General features: G+C 41.0%; 1 protein-coding gene and 1 non-coding gene across 2 annotated transcripts; both read left to right on the plus strand.

Moving 5' to 3' along the window:
* The first annotated feature begins 1,944 nt into the window (after positions 1-1,944).
* Positions 1,945-19,991, plus strand: LEMD1 (LEM domain containing 1). Its single transcript, XM_077839287.1, has 8 exons — positions 1,945-1,987; positions 9,943-10,108; positions 10,451-10,576; positions 13,741-13,814; positions 14,682-14,769; positions 15,499-15,593; positions 17,637-17,725; positions 18,433-19,991. The coding sequence occupies exons 2-8, from the start codon at positions 9,961-9,963 to the stop codon at positions 18,677-18,679; spliced, it is 867 nt and encodes a 288-aa protein (XP_077695413.1). The 5' UTR covers positions 1,945-1,987; positions 9,943-9,960; the 3' UTR covers positions 18,680-19,991.
* TRNAW-CCA (transfer RNA tryptophan (anticodon CCA)) lies at positions 2,165-2,236 on the plus strand. Its single transcript has one exon. It is a non-coding gene; the product is annotated as a tRNA-Trp (tRNA).
* Positions 19,992-20,476: the final 485 nt, after the last annotated feature.

The raw sequence follows: 20,476 nt of genomic DNA on the forward strand, positions 1-20,476 counted from the left end.
GCACAGAGCAAGTAAAGTGACTTGCCCAAGGTCCCTCAGCAGGCTAGTGACAGAACCAGGACTAAAACACAAGTCTCCTATGTGCCAGTCTGTTACACCATCTAGTACTCCATGCTGCTTCTCTCTAAAGGCAGGGGTCTAGCAAAAACTAGCCACCTAGTAAAGGTAGGTCTTTAAAGGCTGAGTAAATTGTACAGGAAAATTTGGTGATGTGAGAAGAACTTGGACATGGCCTACAAAAGGTGAATCTTGGTGCAGTCTCCACTGTACAATGCACTGGTGACCTGATCTGAATCCTATCCAAGTCAATGGAAAGATTCCCACTGAAACAGCCCTGACCAGGGGTGCTGGAACAATTTATACAGTCGGGGGTGCTGAGAGCCATTGAACCAAACTATAAACCCTCTATATAATGGAAACCACTTCAAGCCAGGGAGTACAGCAGCATCCCCACGGCACTGCTAGTTCCAGCACCTATGGCCCTGACAACTGGAAAGGTAGATCATTCTGCGGACATATTCAGAAGCAAACAGTCAATACAGGAAGCTACCACAGAGATGTTGAGAAATTGCCTTTGAAAAACAAGATTGAAATGAGAAAGACAATTGATTTGTTATGGATGGTGCTTGGATCTGGATTTGTCTGGGGCTTGGTGTTCAAGGCCCACGGGTTAGGTTAGGGTTCAACAGGACTGAAATATCATAACTGCTTGGGCAGGAGTGTGGCCCAAAATGATGTAAACCTCAGAAGATCAATGCGATTTCTGTCACCTTGCAGCTTGCAAAAATAGGTCCTTTCTGGCTGGGATTCATCCCAGAACCACCCACACGTGGGTTTGGATCGGGGGACTCTCATCCAACCCACCCTGCAAATGCTGGGGCATCTGGGGTCTGTTCTTTCTTTTCTACCAGTGCTGCTGTAACCCAGAGCTCCTCCAGGAATGATGCAGCCATTCTGTTTAGTTTTAAATCAGCAGCAAGATGTGCCCAGCTTAAAAATAACTGTTTTGACAGTATTGATGTAAATATGTGAATGGCATGTTCTGCTTTTTTCCTTTTGCATTCTTCATTGCCTGATTCTGTGTGGGCTGAAGACAGGCTGAGAGACAGGGTGAGACAGTGCCACCTATAGGACATTCCTCAGTTCCAGTCTGGGTAGGTTTCAGACAGCTGTCAGGAGTCACTTTGTTCTTGTACCCCTCATTATATCAACCAGACCAGACAATGTAACATCTCCCACTCTCCACAGAAGCCAGCCTGATCAACAAACTACACGAGATGACAGGCTTAAGTTTAAAGTGGGGTTTGAATTTACTGAGAGGAAGATGAGGTTGGAGGGGGAATAATATTATTTGCAGGAATGTCAAACTGAGACAAGTGGAATGAGTGAGATAATCATATAGTACGATCCTGCATTAGAAAGAAGAAAGAGATGGACATTATGAAAGGAGATATCAGATTAACTGATTAGTTAATAGTCCAACGTGTAAGAATAAATGTTAAATACTATAATGTATAAGGGCTTTAAAATGCTAAAGTACAATAGTGATTTAAATATTACATAATACTAAATGCAATAATAATAATAGTTAATATTAAACCCAGAGATTTCAGCTTGAGCTGAGAACTGATGTCTGAGAAAACTCAGTGCACCTAATACAGCTCCAACCCTGGCTGGGCATGTCCTGTCCCTTTATGTCTGAGGTTGCATGGGAATGGTATAGTCCTGTGGAGTAAGATCCCCTCCCGGGAGTTGTCGGTGGTATGACCCTATGAGATATGCGAGTGGTAGCGCCCGCTGACCCCCCCTCCCGCGGCACCGACACAGGGAATTGGTACCGCCCACAGGGGCGTGGCCGGGCGGTGGTTGGCTGCGAGGCGGCCCGGCGGGCGGTTTGAAGGCGGTTGGGTGGGCCCCAGCCCGGCCATGGGACGATGACGCGGGGGAGCTATCGCTGTCTCCGTCGGCGTCCGGCGGGGAGACCGAGGTGAGGGCCGCCACGGGAGCGCGCAGCAGCCTGCAGGGGTGGCCGGGAGAGCGAGAGGCTCAGGTGTGAGGTTGGGATGCCCCTGGGGCAGAGTACGCATGCGCGGAGGGAGAGTGACGAAGAGACCTGAGACGCACGCACAGCCTCTTCACGCGCCGCTCCAGCCTGCGCTGATGGGACCTCGTGGCGCAACGGTAGCGCGTCTGACTCCAGATCAGAAGGCTGCGTGTTCGAATCACGTCGGGGTCAGGGTGCCCCCGGCTGGCAGGGGGATTCATTTTACGCCCTTAACAAACTAGAGGTGGGGTGGGGGCGTTTCCTCTGGCGTAGAGGGATAAGGGGAGGTGATCCCCAGGCATAAACACAGGCAGTCTGAGACAGGGCACTGGGGGTCCCCCAGTAATGATCCCTGGGAAGGGTGGGGGGGGAGCTGAAATAAAACACAAGTTGATGGTGCATGGGAGGGGTGCCCCTAAAAGTAAAGTGGAGGTGGCCCCATTAAAATGGAGGAAGATAGGGTCTGTGGGAATCCCCTATGCTAGGAATAGTGCATGGGGGTGCAGTTGGAGGCAGTGGGGGAGCAGCATAGGGTTTCCCCAAAGCAGAGGGAGCTAATAGGAAGGATAAGGATTCCCCAAATTAAAACAAAGGGCAATTGGGAGGTGTGGTTGCAGGATAGAGCCCTGGGCAGGAGTCACCCCAAGGAGCATTTATATATATATATATATATATATATATATTTATTTCTACTCATAGGTCTTGTCTATACTGCAGTGGCCCAGCTGCAGACTTTCAGTGTAGATGCTACCTAGGCCTCTGGGAGGGATTCTCCCTCTGCGCAGGTAATCCACCTCCCCAAGAGGCAGCAGCTAGGTCGAGGGAAGAATTCTTCCCTCACCCTAGCACTGTTCGTGTGGGGGGGAGACAGGGTGGCTTAACTACCCTGCTTCACACCCCTGTGTGATGTAGTTAAGCCAGTTTAATTTTCCAGTGTAGACCAGGCCATAGAAATGTAGGGCTGGAAGGCACCTCCTCAGGCAATCTGCTACTTCATCCTGCTGCAGCTGACCCCTTTCTTGTTAGCTATTGCACTCCTGCTTAGCCCCACAGGGAGGGGTGTATGTTCCTGCTCTTTGGATGCAGATGCTCAGCTGACTTGTGACTTCCCCTGAGGGAGGATGATAGAGGAAGGCATAAAACTCACTCTTCCTTTTTAAAAACACTATGTATATGTACATTTCTGGCATATATTCCTACAGCAGTCTTCTTTAGTCTCCGCAAAATCAACTTGAAAAGAGGGATCATTACAGATGTAAATCCTAAGCAAGTACTTACGATTATTGGTTAAACACTGTGCTTGTGCAGCATTTATGTTCTAATTCACAGTTGTGTTAAGATACAAACTACTTAAGCAAAGTAAACTGACATTACTGGGTTAAAATTACATGGGGGTGAGCCTCATTTGCCTGTATAAATTACACCAAAGGTTAAATTGAAACAATCAAAGTTTGATTTTATTTTCTTTTTTTCCCTTTAACTGAATTATTGTGCTAGTTAGTTTCACTCTGGTTATCATGCAGAAACTTATGGCTACAGTACTTAAGTTACAAATAATTAGAGGATGTAAACATCCTCACAAAGCTGTTTTACTAACACTTAAAAGTCAGGAGGAGATTGAGTGGCTATAATGCTTATTGTTTTTTTCAAAAACAAAAAATCAAAACCTCCACAAATCTAAATTTGGGGCCTGATACCATTAACTATCAACAAATCTAGCCAACTGAAAAAAACAAATCTGAGGTTGTTTTCAACTATTGCACCTGCCTCTGAGTTCCTCTGCCAATGCATACAGCTTCACAACTACACTTTTTGGTTCTTAAAATTCTGTTTTCTCTGCTGTATGAAATACTCTCATAAATATAACCGAGGAAACTGACTATAACTGGGGAAACGGAGACCATCTCTACATACAGTGCTGCTGTCAGATACATAAAGCAAACAAATCTCAGTGTTGAGAGGGATATTTTGCTCTCATCTTTCAGTTTATAGCATTTTTAGGTGTTTCTCGTAACCACAGCGGGGAAAAACACTTTCAGGCAGAGTAGGCTTTTTAAAGTTGATAGGGAGTCTCTAACTGCTTTTGACTATGTTGAAAATGTTATCCAGTCTTCTCAATGTACTGAGCATAGTCAAATGTGATCATGAGGTGGTGGGCAATTGCAGCTATCATTTGCTTCAGTGGGAGCTGTGAGTACTCAGCACCTGTCCAGAACAGTAACCTGTTCCAAAGCTCATTGACATCTATTGGGGTCTCGTTCACTAACTTCAATATGTTTTGGATCAGTCTCCAGCTCCTTACAGTCCTTGAGGCTGTACAAAGCCTAGAGGAAAACTTAGGCAACTAACTTTGAGAAAGGTAAACAAAACAAACCCACCAGTAACTGTTAGATCATTAGACTGTTTCTATGACATGACACAGTTTAGCAGAGCTTTTTGCAAAGTCATTCAGTTAGTAGCTGCCTGGAACAAACAATTGCTAACCCAATTTTTGGAACTAATTTTACCTAATAATGCCATTTTATTAATTTAGTCATGATGACATTGCAGTGTCATGGTAGCTTGGAAAGTGACACATGCACTTGGTTATGCAAATAGTTTTGGATTAGGAAGCAACAGAATGCCTTATAAAAGTGTCGATTTCACAATAGAAAAAGCTTTTGAGTGTTCTTGGATTCTAACCCTTTCAACCTTCATTTCAAGATGTTTTATTTTGTACACCTGCATTTCCTTTAACCTTGGTCTTTAGTGCTCTTCTATTCATTTAAATGTTCAGTCTCTTTTCCTTAGATGGCTTTTGTTATGACTAGATTGTTCACCAAATCTCGCTGCGAACGAAAGTTGTTTTTGAGCTTATCTGTTTCCTCAATAATTTCTATTTATTTAGAAAAATAATTTCTGACTAAAAAGAGCTGAAGTGGAATTTCCCGTTTAGTCCAGTGTACTGTCGTCCTTGATGCTCTTTAAATTAAGAGAAGTTGATGGACAAAACCAATAATTCCAAAAGCCTTGTTAAGAGTCCTGTGAATGAAAGAGGCTATATTAAAATCATTCATATGGCTACAAGATCTAGAATTAAGTCTAAACCTAGCCTTTGTGGGGCTGAATAGGTCATATAGCCTTGTCACATTGACTCTGATAACCAAACATACAGCCTTGATTTTGTGTTTTAGTTGTATGTTTGGGGGCGGGTTGGGTGGGGGAAGAGATGAAGTGTCACGGGGAAACTTGAGGCAAGTTAATAGCATCTCTTCAAATGAATGAACTAGTAAAGAGTTGTATGTTTATGCATAAAAATGAATGGAAAACAGAACTTTCAGTTTTCTGCTGCAATTTGTTGAGGTTTTAATGGAAACAGGCTTTGGCAGATGGCCATCTGAAATGCTGTTCGTTCAGTTTGGCTGACTCCTTTGTTAAAATAATGTATTTGTAGATCAAGTGAATGCATAGACTCACAAGTGCAACTTGAAAAGGGTCTTTAAATGGAGTGTGGCTTCCATGGGAAGGGAACTGAACACAATTTAAGATAATTGTTAGTCATGTTTTAATTGTAAGTGCGAGATGTCACTGAAGGTCCCCAGCTCTTGTTTCCTTGTACAAATTCTTACTTAGAATGCCACATGTTTCAAAGGGAATCCTATTTTCACATAGGCCTTTAGTGAAAGGTGCATAGTATAAATACAAAGCTAGATAAAGGATTTTTAAATGTCTATCCCAGTGCTAGCTGAATAATTTTCCCATAATGGACAGAAGGGAGTGTTTCTTGCTTTAAATAGGGGCTGAAACATGCCAGGTACTTAGTAAGTACTAATTTCTAGCTTTGTTATTCTAGGGGCCAAGGACAGATTGTTGAGGCCTGTCTGTGGTAGGGAGTAAAGCATCTGAAGAAATATTGTTTAATATTAGCTGCCTCCAGTGAGCTTGGTTAATGTAATGGCTGAGCGAATATCAGAACTTTAAAATGGCGGTCTCTGTAACTATTTCCTGCTCTAAATGTTTTTAAATGAACTGGAACACAGAATCCTAATAAAGTCATTCTTAAAACACCCATCAGCCAGTGACTTCTAGTTGCATTGTAGTCTGGAGAGCTGTATCTTGTCCTAAGCATTTCAAACAATGTCGTTGTCCCCGTCCTCCCCCCCCCCCCCCCGCCAATTCTCTGGGAAGACTTCTTCTACAGTGTAGTTCTCTTCCTATAGAGGAGATCTTCATTAACATTCAGTCTCATTCAGCTATACATATTTAGTTCTCTTAATCTTGCCTCATAAATAAATCACTCCAGACTCTTCATCATTCTTGTTGCTCTTCTGAATTACCTTTTGTCTTAGTAATTACTATACAGTATCCTTTAGTCAAGGACTGTAACAAATACCTTCTAGTATTGAGGTGTCCAGAAGTGAATGCAGTATTCTAGTCATGCTCTCAACTGAGTGATTATAGACTGAGTATCTCTCTCCTTTTCCATTGTGTGATGCCTCTACGACCCTCAAAACACTAGCGTTTCTGCTGCTCTGTCCTTTGCTATAGCTCCTAGAACTTTGTAGACATCACAGATGTTCTTTTGAAATATCACTTCCATAAATAGCTATCCTGGATTAACTTTCCCCATATGTATTTACTTGCCTTCTGAACAGATGCATCTTGTATTTCTAACCTCATGAAACTGTTACGTTATTTTCAGGCCTCACCGGCGTAATAGATTGGTTTTTCTTCTTCCCAGCAAAATTCCTCCTTGTAATGAACCTGTAGTGAAGTCACAATCTGGTTTGACACCAGTCTATTACCATGGAAATTAATGATGTCACAGATAAATTACTAGAGCTTTATTCTGGGCATGAAGAGCAGGGGCATTTGGGCTTTTAGAAAGAGGAAGTCCCTTTTTAACATCTGTAGCTGTTTTAATTACAGAGTCAGAATTTCATAAGATCATGTGAGGGGGTAAGTGAATTTGTCTGGAATATCAGAACAGTCTCCAAGACTGTTTCTAACCTGGCATACGAGGGATCTGGCATTCCTATCCGTAGAGCTGGCCCAGTGGAGAGTGACCAATTGTAATTTTGACCAGGGTAGATTCAGCCTTAGGAAATGACACCTGCATTTTAAATTGAAATGGGTCTTTTCACGGATACCTTTTTTTAACACCCCCCCCCAAAAAAAAAAAAAAGGCTGATGAACTTTGAGGCACAAATACGTCGTGAAACAATGACATGAAATATCTAGACTTGGTTCTTGTAAAATTATGTACTTTGCCGTAAAAAAATGTAAATCGTTTAGAAAATTGCCCTTTTTTACTACAGAGAAGTGAAGGCATGAGTTGACTTTGTATCCTGGGCTTCAGCCAAGAGATAAGAGACTTGTTAAGCTACACTAAAATATAGTGAGTTGACTGGCTCCCTGCATGAAAAATGGGTGCAAGCTGCCTCAGATAACCCATTAGAGTCTTTGTTCTAGAATCTTCATTAGACACTTTTAGGTACAATTAATTTTATTTTTAAAACCTCTTCTAGATGGAAATGTTTGTTATTAAACAGATTTAGGGTGGGGCCAAGAGGGAGGTGCTCAGCTCCCATTGGAAGTCAGCAGTTGGATGCCTAGCTAGTTCATGCTGCTTTGAAAATCCCAGTCTGAATTACAGAATTCTAGAACTAGAAAGAAGGTCTGCTTTTAACGTTCCCGAGGCCTGATTTAAACACAAAGTTGCATCCATTTAGCTAATGGTGTGATGATAAACTGGGGCAGCTTTGTGTGTAGTCACTATTATGTCAGTTTAAACCTGGTTTTATATCGGTTGAGCTTGGACATTTAGCTAAGTGTCCACAGCGGGTTTATACTGGTTTAACCAAATCTGTTTTTAAACTGGTGCAACTCTTGTGTAAACAAGCTCTGGATAATCTGCTACAATAGAGTATGTTCTTTTAATATGCTTTTTTTTAAACAGAGTTTTTATCTTAATAGTAGAGGTGACAGGGTTTTGAATTAGCCAGTGTTACAGAATAAAAGTCTATAGACCTGTCTAGTGAAGTTTTTTTGTAATTAGACAGTGACAGATCGCTAGCAGAGTATCAGTTTAACATTGGCACTGATCATATCGTAACACGAAATTATATTGCAGTAGTAGTCACTGCAATATTAAAACGGCTCTGGTAAATGAGGGGTAGAAGTGAGTGATCATAGACAACATATGGTTAAGTTCACGTCTCAAATCATAAATAAGCAGAGAGAGAATTTGAATTGATGTCTATCTATTTTCCCGTGATGCAAAGCGTTAAGGTTTGGTTGAATGTTTAAGACGTTCGGTAAACAAGTGTAGAATTTGTGTTTGGAATAACCTCATTCTAATGCATTGTCAACTAATCTTGAGATAAAAACTGGATTGTCTGCTCCAAACTGAAAAGTGTTTGAGGACTGTCTTTCTGTCTTGTAGAGCACCTCATATGCTGATGACAGTCAAATAATAAAGGCATATGAAAGTGCACCACAGATGTCTGTTCTGCCAACAATATGTGGACTTGTCTGCCAGTGTTTCCTGTACTGCTTCTAAGACTTCATTCTGACATTCATGGGTCAATTGAAAAAATCAAGTGTGCAGAAGAATACAGTGTTCTACTTCTATAAAAACATCACCCTTCTATAGCAACTTCCATGTGCGAATCCCCTAGGGCTTTGTAAATGTTAATGAATTAAACCTCACAACGTCCCTGTGAGGCATGAGACAGATGGGGTGATAGACACAGAAGCAAGCAAACAGAATGAAACCACTTTAATTCGATCTTATCCAGTTCTGTCAAGGTAGAATTGGGGTAGAGTGGTTCCCAAACACAATCTGAAAAGATGCATAAGATGGTTTCAAAACCTTTTCTTCCCACTAAAAGAAAGGCGAAGTGAGTGAAAGAGGCATGGCTTTTGCCCCTTTAAAATATCTGGGTCTCTACAGACTGTCTTCCAATCAGAACAGTGCCTGTTCTAATGAAAACCAGGGCGCAAGAGACCAAGGCATGGAAGAGCAGCTGTTGCATGCAGTCATGCGCAGTATTTTTGTGCTAGAAATGATTCATTTAGTCTGTGTAATATATATGGAAATATGCTGTGGGAATGTCCGTCTGGTACTTGAAAATAACCTATCTTATTAATATAACTCAGACAAAGCAGATCTTTGACTTGCAGATCTTATAGGCTTTCCCTTCGGTCATATAGGCATAGGCAATCTGCCTCTTCACTCTAGACTCTTTACTGAAGACTATTAAATCTACATATATACAACTTGGACAGAGTGGCAGGCCTGAAAAGGACACCACTCCATCACGACAAACATAACTGAATGACAATACAATATTTTTAGGTTGCTGCAGAGACGGCCAGCAAAAGGAAAGCAAGTTAACAAAACCATATTTCTGGAGCATTCGTGACAGACAAGGAAGTGAAGAAGGCAGGATTGAGGGTGGGACGGAGGAGAAATTATTTCCAAACTCTTGATACTGCAAACAATGGAGATCTGGACTATAAAGGGATACTCAAACTACTTTTCTAAACATATTGCATATAGGCCTAGGGATTTAGTAGTAATTATTGGCCATATATATTAGTGTACACACGGTCTTTTTACCTCATTTCTGGAAGTCGCCTCTGAAATCTGAGCACACCATCTCTTGTTCCACTTAGTTGTAATTGTTAGTTAAATATAATTATTACTTAACTTTGTATGAAATCTGTGATGGAATAGTGAGGCACTTGGAAACCATTCCAACAATGGCAGGAAAGCCAAATGTAACTCTTCCTGTTTTATTAATCACTTCTATATTTTTAGATAAACTGGATTTGCAGAGCAACAGGTTAAATGCTTAAAGATGCCTTGTGCTGTATTTAACTTTCATGGTAAATTCTCATATCTTATCTCAAAGGTTCTGCTGTTGGAAAAGATGGCCCAGGTCACTGTTGGTGTGTTGATAGAAAAGCAAGAACAAGAAAACCAAGACACAACAGATGAAATCAGCATTAAACTACTGAGTGATAATGAATTGCAGGAAAAGCTTCTCATGTATGGTGCCGAGCCTGGACCGATACTACGTACGCTTCAAATGAATTATGGTTCTGGATTCTACTTCCCCCTCTGTTCCTAATCAATTTAAAGGGTCTTTAAAGTGAGAAATTGAGTCTCAGCCCAATTCAAAAACATAAGACAAAAAACAAAGGCCTGAATTTTCAAAACAGCTCAGCTCCCATTTCAGCACCTAAATGATGTGACCAGACATTTCATACGTGCTCAGCGCTTGTTCTCAACCGGAGTTGCTGGGTGCTGAGCTCATTTGAAAATCTGGTCCTAAATTTCAGGGTTTTTACAACAATAAAACTAATTGCTCAGAAATCAATTGTTGTTAATCCCCTTGTATTCGGAACTGCTTATTTTAGCTTCTACAAGGACTATTTATGAGAATAAACTACGGCAGTTGGTGAATCCAAGTCCACAAGGATTATGTGCCAAGCCACAGGAAAGTGGAGATCTTGACCGGGACTCTGAGAGTGAGGAAGAAAAAGGTACAGTATTCGACTCTTTGGATGCAGAAATTAAAATGTCAGTTTATCAATCTTAATATTTTGTGTGTTTGAGAGCATTTAGTATTACTGAGTGAGCTTTTTCTAAATTGCCTAGGAACTATTTTCCATTAATTTCAATGGGAGTTAGGCCTATCTGCATCTTTGAGTGCTTCAAAAATCTGGTCTTAAGTAATTTAGGAGCACAAATCCCATTGACTCTCAGTGGGACTTGTGCTCCTAAGGCCTGGTTTACACTAGAAAATTACGTAGTCATAATTATGTCACTCCGGGATGTGAAAAATCCACTCCCCTGACCGGTGCAGTAAAGCAGACTTAAATCCCCGGCTAGATCGTGCTACTGCCTCTGAGGGAAGTGGAGTACCTACGCCGGGGGGAGAACCCCTCCTGTTGGCATAGGTAGTGTCTACACTGAAACGCTACAGTCGTGCAGCTGTGTTTTAAGTGTAGATGAGCCCTTTGACATTTGAAAAGTCTACTCAATATAGTATGCACGATGTGCTAATCCACCTGTCTGAAATTATTTTAAATGTTGCTGATAAACAAAAGTATCTCAATGGTGACCTTTTATGAAGGAAAGTAATCTTGCTGCAATGGTTCTGAGAGTCTTTGCAGCTGAACTCCAGAGTAATTTCTTAGGTCAGATGCCTTTTGTCCCTTCCATGTTGTGCTCTTCATAGAATCATGGGGTGAAATCTTGGTCCCATTGAAATCAGTGGGGGCTTTGTCATTGACTTTAGTGACACCTGGATTTCACATATTGTCCTTAATTTAGTGTGGCTTAATGGGTTTGTGGTCTAACTGTTTTATCACCTCTTGCTGTCTTCCACTCCTCCAGTCCCCATCTTGCACTTCATTATCAAGTGCACCCCTGCATACTGTCTGGTATATGATTGGGGTTTTTTTGTTTTGTTTTTTTTTTTAAACCAAAACTATAATGGCACATGGCTTATTCAGTCTCAGTAGAGTTGTAGACTGACTCTGCTCCTAGATGGAAAACTAAAAATGCTATAAAACACTGGGATGAGCAGTGTGATTCCGCAGCAAATGTCCCTGGGTGATGCACCAAAATAATTCAGATCTGGGCCACGTAACCCAAGTAAACCACACACACTACAGGGCTTGCACGTATTCCACAAATCAGAAAATAAGTTTCCTTGGCTTTTGGATGGAGTCTTCAGTCTCGTCTCCTATGCTGAAAACACTGGGACTCCTCAGTTTGAAGAGGAGGGAAATAAGGAGATACAATCCAGGCAAACAAAGCAAGAGTTTTGAGAAGGTAAATTAGGGACATAGAATTATTTGTATTAGATGCCTAGGAGCCCTAGTCATGGACCAGAACCCCATTGTGCTAGGCTCTGGACAAACACAGAACAAATGAATGCAATTGAATGGTAATGAACTGAATATTGATAAAAGGAAATACTTGATGCACAGCTAACTGTTGTAACTCAGCGTCACAAGATATTGTTGAGTCTGAGGGCAAGTCTACGCTACAAAATTAAGTTGACCTAAGTTACGTTGATGTGCAGCCACCGCAGTAAGTGAATCTGTTTTACGCATCCACGCTATGCTCCTTGTGTCAGCGGTGCGCATCCTTACCAGGAGCACTTGCACCGATTTCACTGCCAGTGTGGGGCACTATAGGATAGTTGCTGAAAGGCAGCAACTGTGAATGTCTGCAACACAGTGTCTAAGCTGACGCTGCGTCAACCTGACTACATTGACGTAAGCACTAAATCTCTCATGGAGGTGGAGTTAAGTAGGTGTAGTGGGTGAGTTAAGTCGGTGGGAACTAAATTTTACTGTAGATGCTTAAAGTTAAGGTGACCTAAGCTGCTTTACATTGACCTAATTCTGTAGCAGAGACCAGGCCTGAGATCTTAGCTAGATTTTTATGAAAAGGACTAGAAGTTAGGGGCCTGATTCTTATTTGCACTAATACTTGTTTACAGTACTCTGAGGGGCAAATCCGCAGTTGGTGTAAACTATCATAACCCTTGTTGAGGATTTGCTTCTGACATTGTAAAGGGCCTTAAATTGGCTCCTAACTTGTAACTTAGAATCAGGCCCTATATGGAAAATGAGAACATCCACTGTTAAATGAGACGTTTAGAAGTCTGAAGAAATGTAAACCAGCATGTTTCAGGGCATAAATCAATCTGTGTGGGAATTAGGAAGCAATTTATTCTATGGGCAGGTTGTTCTGTGACTGCCTGCCACAGGGTTCCTTGAAATGTCTGGCACTGACCGCTGTCTGACAGCTATTGAACCTGATGGCCCTGTGGTCTGATCTGGCATGCTAACTCCTTTGTGACTATCAAGGAAATTGAAGTATCTTCAAAGGAAAAAACGAATATAGAGTTTTCTCTCGGCAGAAGTGTAACGTTCAGTAGCTCAATCCTGAAGATCTTTTTGGGGAGCTACATAGAACTGAAAACCAAGCGTTCTTTTTTATCACTTGTAAGCCTCCTTTAAAGTTCCTATCAAGGAGATAGCCAAGCCTCTCATTTATTTTTACAGGCTGTAGGGAATTGCTAGCTTTCTTTAAACAATTAGTTTGGTGGGTCAATTTCTGTTGCTGTTTGAAAAAAGGGAGTTCCAAAATCCTGAGCGGATTAGAAATGTTTTGAAAAATACTAAACCAACAGCTGCATGTTGGACTAATCTGACAGCATAGCAGCTGTCCTAACAAAAGCATAGCTAGCTCAAACAAGCTGCCTGTTTTTCCTTTAAGTTATTTTCACTCAATATAAAAACTTCCCTGGTTCTACTGCATAATGCTAGGGAATGGATAAGGAATTATTCACTCGTTAATTTTCCAGACGTGATTGCCAATATATGAATACTGTTCTGACCCCTCTCCTGCCCCTGTAGCCCTGAAGACTTGAATCTAATCCTCTGTTGGGTAGACCGCTGGCATTTGGGCACATTGCCCCTTTGCACCTTCTCATCTATGTATTTGTATGTTGCCTATCACCATTGTAGCTGGGTGAAAGCACAGGAGGATAATTAAGCAAAGCAATTTCTAAAGATGGCTGTTCTACAGCTCTTGTTTTGAAGTATTGACTTAGGCAAGGTGACATAGATACTCCAGCATAATTACTCTTAAGTCCTCATTTATTAGTTTTCCTCCTCTTATTCAGAGACGGGTACTGAAGTAGTCCTTGAAACAAAAGACTTTAAAGTGACAGCAGCTTGTGCCACTGGCTACTGTAAAGTAAGTAACCTACTAATGCATGAATATTTTATGTAACTGCTGCTACATGCAGGAAATTTCAAGTTAATAGAAATGGATGTTCTTTGTATTAAGCTCTTGACAAATGCAGCAATTACCTTCAATCAGTTAATTATAGTATGCTTCTATGGCACAACTTCTACTGTGCAGCCCAAGGAAATCAACTGTAAAAGTCAGCTCGGGTGTTTAAGAATATGCAAGTGTATTTCCTGACATACAAAGTGCCCAAGTAATTTATAAATGCTGACTTATCAGTGTGTTTAAAATATAAAATTAACTATTTAAATATTGATTCAGTCACCAGTGTTTCACCATGTTAAATAACATTTAAGCTTAGATTTTAAAGGGACACAAAGTAAGGTGACCATTATAAGTGGTGTGAAAGCAAGTTCCTATAAACCTTAAGACCAGACTCATCCCATCTATCTAAAGTTCTTATAGGGAAGTGCTGTTATCCCCATCTTACATTATAGATGGGGAACTGAGGCGCAGAGAGAAACAAAGTGACCTTGCCCAAGGCTGCAGAGGGAGTTTGTGGCAAGACATGTAATTGAACCTCTGTCCTAGGTACTACTCTAACCATTGGACAAGCCTTCCTCATGTTTCTTCATATTTTGTGGAAAAAAATTTCCTAATTACAACAATTGGCTTCCAAGATTTGAAGAAATCTATAGCATTTGAAGAAAGCTGAAGTGATAAATACCATACTAAGATGTGCTGGCTCCATCTGTGTAAAATAAACAGTTCTATATTGTGTCCTTCAAAAAATATGGACCTTTAGTTAAGGTCACTTTTAGTAAAAGTCTCCATCGGTTTTCAGCGTTCCTCATGGATTTCTTTTTCTTACAGGCGCCACACATCGAATTTTCAGAACGCCACAAGAAACTCCTAGCACCTGATGCAGATTACAGTCTTGCCAAGATAGTGGCCGAGGAAAGTACCCACCCTCCCAATGTTTTAATTTATGGTTATGTTGGTGCTCCTAACAATTCAAAAATCTTGAATTTTGTGCATGAACTTGCATGAGAAAAAGCTTCTCGTTAGGCATGCTGTAGTGGAGCTGAATGTTTCTTCGCTGCTTCTTACTTCACCTACTGCTAACTTTTCAGCAATGGTTATTACTGATCAGGGGTTGACCTATAACATTGGCTTTGGCCTATTTGCATCTTGTTCATATAGAAAAGCCTTTTCGTTCAAATTACATACTAGAAATAGTCATGAGAATAATTCTCTTATGAAATTACTGGCCCATGTCAATGAAGGTGTTCCATTAATTGTCAAATGGGCCGTATTCTAGACATCTACATTGGGCCCTTAACAAATAAAGCAAGCTGATATTCGATTGCTACTTAGAGCAGAAACTGTTATCTTGAGAACTATTTTACACGTCTGATGTGTGACGCACAGATGATTCCAGGTTCTTACATTTAAAAAAAAAAAATTAGCAGTGCACAATAAATGAAGGTGTAGACTTATTGTTGCAGGTGGAAAAATCACTAGTAGTCATTACTTGGATAAGCGCAGGTTGTTAACTGCAAGAGAATAGTCTCTTGTGCACAGTATTCTTGACCTTGATACAGCATCTTTGACCAGGAGAGTATTCAATTATGCATAGGTTGTTTACCCTTCCAATTAATGAATGCCTGTCTTGGATATTAACAGCTAGAGCAAATATTGCCAGAGGATAAGTTGCCAGCACATCGGACACAAGGACAGAAGAGGTCAGGTGGCGGCAGTCCCCAGGCTAGTCGTAGGACAAAGGTACTCTGGCACCAATTAACTTATAATAAACTGGCTTTTTTCCAGAAAATCTTCCAAAAGTGCTATCCACGAAACTATGTCCCAGAGCAAATAGTAAAGCAAAATGGTGCAAATGAGGTATCAGTGAATAGCATTTAGCTACCTAAGGCACTATCCATGCCCTTCAAAACTCCTTTCCTTGGTGTTGCATTTGATCCTGAATACAAATCTTCCCTTACCCTAATTTAAGACAAAGTAGTGCTACCTCAAAGGTGGACTCTTAAAACAAGCAAAATGCACAAACAGTTGCATGACTCCTTTTAAAGAATAGAAAATAATCACAGAATGATGATTCTTTGCATTTCTAAATCAGCGAGAGAGGTTGAAACTGTATGATGTACCCTTAATAACTTTATGCAAAATTTCAGTGCAGCAGAGTTGAATTTGTTTTAGGCCCCAGTCCTGTAAAGTCTTATCACAAAGCACAAAGTTAAGCACATGCCTACATCTTTGCCAGATTGGGGCATTAGATTGTAATGCCCTTAAAGTGGGGGTAGCCAGAAGCTGGGACTGGACAATCAGATGGATTACTTGATTGTTCTGTTCTCTTCATTGTGTCTGAAGTATCTGGCACTGACCACTGTCAAAGACAAGATAGTGGGCTAGATTGACCATTGGTCTGCCCCAATATGGCTGTCCTTATGTTTGTACAGCAACCAGCACAGTGGGTCTCCAGTCCTGATGAAGGCCTTTGGATGCTGTGATAACATAAATGTTATATCACCAGGACATGAAAAGAGGAACCCCCCAGCGCCGCTCAGTGCCCGCTCCTGCAGCGTCACATGGACGGTACCGATGCCTAGCAACAATTCTTGCCTGACTATGGGACCCTGCCCATCCATCTCCCTGGACCAGCCAGTATGCCACAAGGCACAAATGTGGCATATCCCAGTTTCTCCTTGCAGGGATCTCATGGTGGGAGAGGACTGAAGGCGTTAGCAGCTCTCTCTCAGGTTCCAGTCCTGCGCCCGTTGAAGTGAACGAGACGTGGGATATATATGATATATCACTGTTTCTTTTTCATTCTGAGGGCTTTAGACCAGACCTATTGTGTGCTTCAGCCCATAAACGTAGCTTATTCATAAAAATAATTGACTGGCAGTTGAACACTTTTTTTGTTTGGATCAGTGAATGCTAGTCAGCCTTCCAACAACCTAGCTGGGTCCATTTGGAGTAAGTGCCATTTCAATCTTTTGAACAGATTCACTCTCTTGAATTTCAGATTTGCCCTAAATGCCCTAAGTGTTACAATCAAAAAAAGCTTAAAACCCATTTCCTCCTCCCCCGTTATTCCATTTCTTTCTTACCTGAACCACTTTTTTTTTAATTGTAGTGGTGATCTTTGTTACGCTTGTTTATATGGGCTATTGAATTAGTGGATTTAGATCCTATGTCCAGATACAAAGTACTTCTTACTATGGAATGTTGATTTATTTACTTAAAGTAAGCTGCAATCACTTGCTTCTTTGGCAGGGTAAGATCATGCTGGACAAGAGCACAATGACTTATCGAACACCAGCTAATACTCCACAGGCCTCAATATTTGTTAAACAGAGTAGACTGCAGGCAACTAATCTATTTTTTTAAACTTAATCTCCTGGGTGGCTATAAATCCTTCACAAGGTGTTTCTTCTGGTTACGATAGAGGAAATATTCACTTTAAATGAAGTTATTTGAAGGCTGTTTCCACTTACTGCGTTGCTTCTTATCTGAAAATAAAGAATTTGGTTATTACATTTCTGGCACAACTCTCCTTCCGGCTTTTGTGATCACAGCTAATGTTCCAGGCTAGCACTGGGCATGTAATTGCCTTTTCCCATTCATCCTGGTTTTGGTCATTGAAAATTCACCACGATGAATCCTCACTCCAAAAAAGTTAACGAAGATATTCTTCCTCTCGAGTATCCACACCTTGTTCAGTGGCTTCAGCAGTTGGGAATAAAAGATCCTGCATAAATTCTATTTACTAAATCTCCCACTATAAACTCTTTCTTCTCTTGTTAGGCAGCTGACACAATGGGTGACTCAGTGGGCAAAGATGATGGTCAAGGTGAAACATGGTTTCCTGATCCTCGGTCTCCCATAGGAATAAGGTAATGCTCTTCAGCCATTCACGAATTCAAAAATTCACTACTCAGTCATTGAAACTAGTGTAGAGGCTTTTAGCTGCTTCTCTTTTAGGTATGAGCTTCCTTTGCAGCTCTGCAAAAAAGCTACTTTCTAATTCTTTAGCGCTTCTAGTAAACAAGAACCCATGTGTCCTGCTGCTGCCTTAGAAAGCCTTGGGGAGGAGCGCTTATCATGCAGTGCAGCTCATTAAACAAAAGGCATCCTGACCTGCAGATTTTGCTTCTGTTGGCTACCAACCAGAATGCAGTGTTTCCCAATACCACTTTACCATCACTGTTAACACAACAAATAGTGACCATATGGCACAAGCCCATCTGGGAATGTATTCCTTCCAGTTCTATCTTAAGGCAGGTCATGCTGGTCCATGCGGTGTTAAAATGAACTTCCTGCCTGCAGTGGGTGCCTAGCCTGAGTTTAAAGCAACCCTTGGTTGTCCCCGTATACACAGTTCACAAAAACGACCTCTTTTTACGTTAATCTCAAAGGAGCATGTTTGATCATATGGAGGTTTGCTCCAGCCATGACTATATTTTAGTTTGTCTTGATCACAAGAAGCCTGATTCCTGGTGCTATATTTCTGAGTCTGTGTGCTTAAGTTTGAAAGGTAACCGTGGTTAGCTGTATGGATTTTTTTTAAAAGTTATCTTAAACTTTACCATCCTTTTCACAGTCCTGCTAAGAGAAGATCAGTGAGAGAGAGTGACCCGTCAACACACAATATTGTGGAGAAGTCCAAAGTGGAAAAGGAGAAGCCCAAGGCAGCAGCATTAGAGCTGGAGGAGGTCCATCGAGGAATCTTATCAATGCCCATAAGGATTGCTATACTCGCTATCTTTGTTTTTGTACTCTTTGTCTATGTAACTATGGAGACCAACCCAGACAATCCATTCACAAACTTCATCGCAGGAAGAGGATAGTAGTGCTGTCCTGATACCTAGCTAGGGAGCATTTAGGAGTGACTGTAAAACAAAGCAAACGCCTTTTTCGCTCCCTACTTACATGTGAATAAGCTCTTGAGATGGTGAATTAAAAGGCCAACAGGGGAAAAAAAAAATTCTAGTCACTGAGTTTTCTTTGTCAAATATTCATTATATAGAGAGGCTCATAAGTCTTGGAGACCCAACTTGTTTCACAATTTATCACCTCACCTTGAGCAGGGGAGAAACAGACATGTATCTGATGATCAGATTCATCAGTTCATCCACTCAGAAGGGTTTTGCATTTTTCTAAACTACCAGTGGCTGATCATTCTTTCCCCAAAATGAACGCTCTTGTACTGAACTGTTGCTCCCTTGTATTGGAGAAGCACTAGCTTGAGACCTAGAAAACAAATTGCACACCTCTAACAAGCCAAGTAACAGCCAGCATGGTACCACAGACACTGAGGAGCAAGTCTCAGGTTCCCCCTGGAGTGCCTTCTCATATCTTAACTATGACAGGAAATTTGCTTTCTTTTTCACTCCTCCAATTCTGGATCGTATCAAAAGTGGGTACTGTGGTTATCAGCACGTTTCTGAGGCAATGCGCTTCCTCCTGATTTAAAGTTGAGCTATCTTAGGATTTTATATTTAAAAAACAAAAAAATCACTCAAGTTACAATGCTGTAAAAATTAAGATGCTTTAAAACCATAAATGAAAGTTCATTTCTCTTTACCTGCTAAGACCAAGTTGAGGGCTTTTAGTGTCTGCAGCTCTTGTAGGAAGAACACAGAATTCTGAACTTAGGGCTTCACCCTAAGAAATCTAACACATCACCAAAGCCTTATGAAATGTGTTTAATTTGAAGTCTACTCATGTAGTCTGTTAATGGCATAAGATATTGAATGGTCTCTTCTAATTTTTAAAGGCATTTCATTTAGCCTAAGATCTCAGCAAATCACTTTACGACTGTGTCTAATGCCCTCACTTAAAACCTTGGCTAAAGTTTCAATGTGAGATAATGGATTATCTCTTTCCTAAACAGATAACTAGTAACAAGGAGAAAGGGCTTGACTCCTACAATTGTTGTCTTTAATTCCACTGCCTCAGCAAATTCTGCCTCTGTATTCTGAGTTGCACGTTCTAAAATGCTAGCTGCTTTGAAAAAATGCCATCTTTCAATATAGCATATGCAACGGAAGCTGGATGGTGCTATTTTTGCATGGTTTTGTATTTACATGGAAACACTTACCAGGTTCAGATTGTTGTGTAAGTACCAAGCTATTTTAAGTTCAATTGCTACAATGTTAAATAAAGAGCCTTGTGATATGAAATCTGTTTCCCTCCTCAAATTCACACCTTGTGATTTCAGCCTTTGACGGCAGGGGCACGTAAGCAGCAATCTAGCTGTCACTCAGTCCCTTCTCTAAATCTTGTGTTGTATTTTCCAGCTGAAATTGGTTTCTTAGGTCTGGTTATTTAGGATGGAGAATGGGAGATGTAGTTTGTACACCCTTAACATTCCTAATAGCTTGCTACTGCAAAACCCTTCTATTCTAGAAAGGTTTTAAATCTTCCTCTGAAGCAGCTAGTATTCTGCTTTTTGGCATACCCCCCCCCCCCCCCGCCCAGAACCGCTGTTCTGAGCTAGTATGGCAACTTTTGTCTTCCCAAAATCTGTCTTAGTTGTAAAATATATTGCCTCCGATAGATGATTCGGCTTAAGCAACTAGCTTTAAATTTTGTCCTCTTAAGGTCAAAGTTTGGTGCTTCCTGTGATGAAAAGAGCTAGGTAT

Source organism: Eretmochelys imbricata, chromosome 21 (assembly GCF_965152235.1).
Source record: "Eretmochelys imbricata isolate rEreImb1 chromosome 21, rEreImb1.hap1, whole genome shotgun sequence".
In the NCBI taxonomy this organism is placed as follows: Eukaryota; Metazoa; Chordata; order Testudines; family Cheloniidae; genus Eretmochelys; species Eretmochelys imbricata.

Coding starts and splice junctions, on each gene's coding strand:
- LEMD1 (XM_077839287.1), top strand. CDS start 9,961: ATGGCCCAGGTCACTGTTGGTGTGTTGATAGAAAAGCAAGAACAAGAA. Junction 10,577..13,740: donor TGAGAGTGAGGAAGAAAAAG/GTACAGTATTCG, acceptor CCTCTTATTCAG/AGACGGGTACTGAAGTAGTC. Junction 17,726..18,432: donor CGGTCTCCCATAGGAATAAG/GTAATGCTCTTC, acceptor TCCTTTTCACAG/TCCTGCTAAGAGAAGATCAG.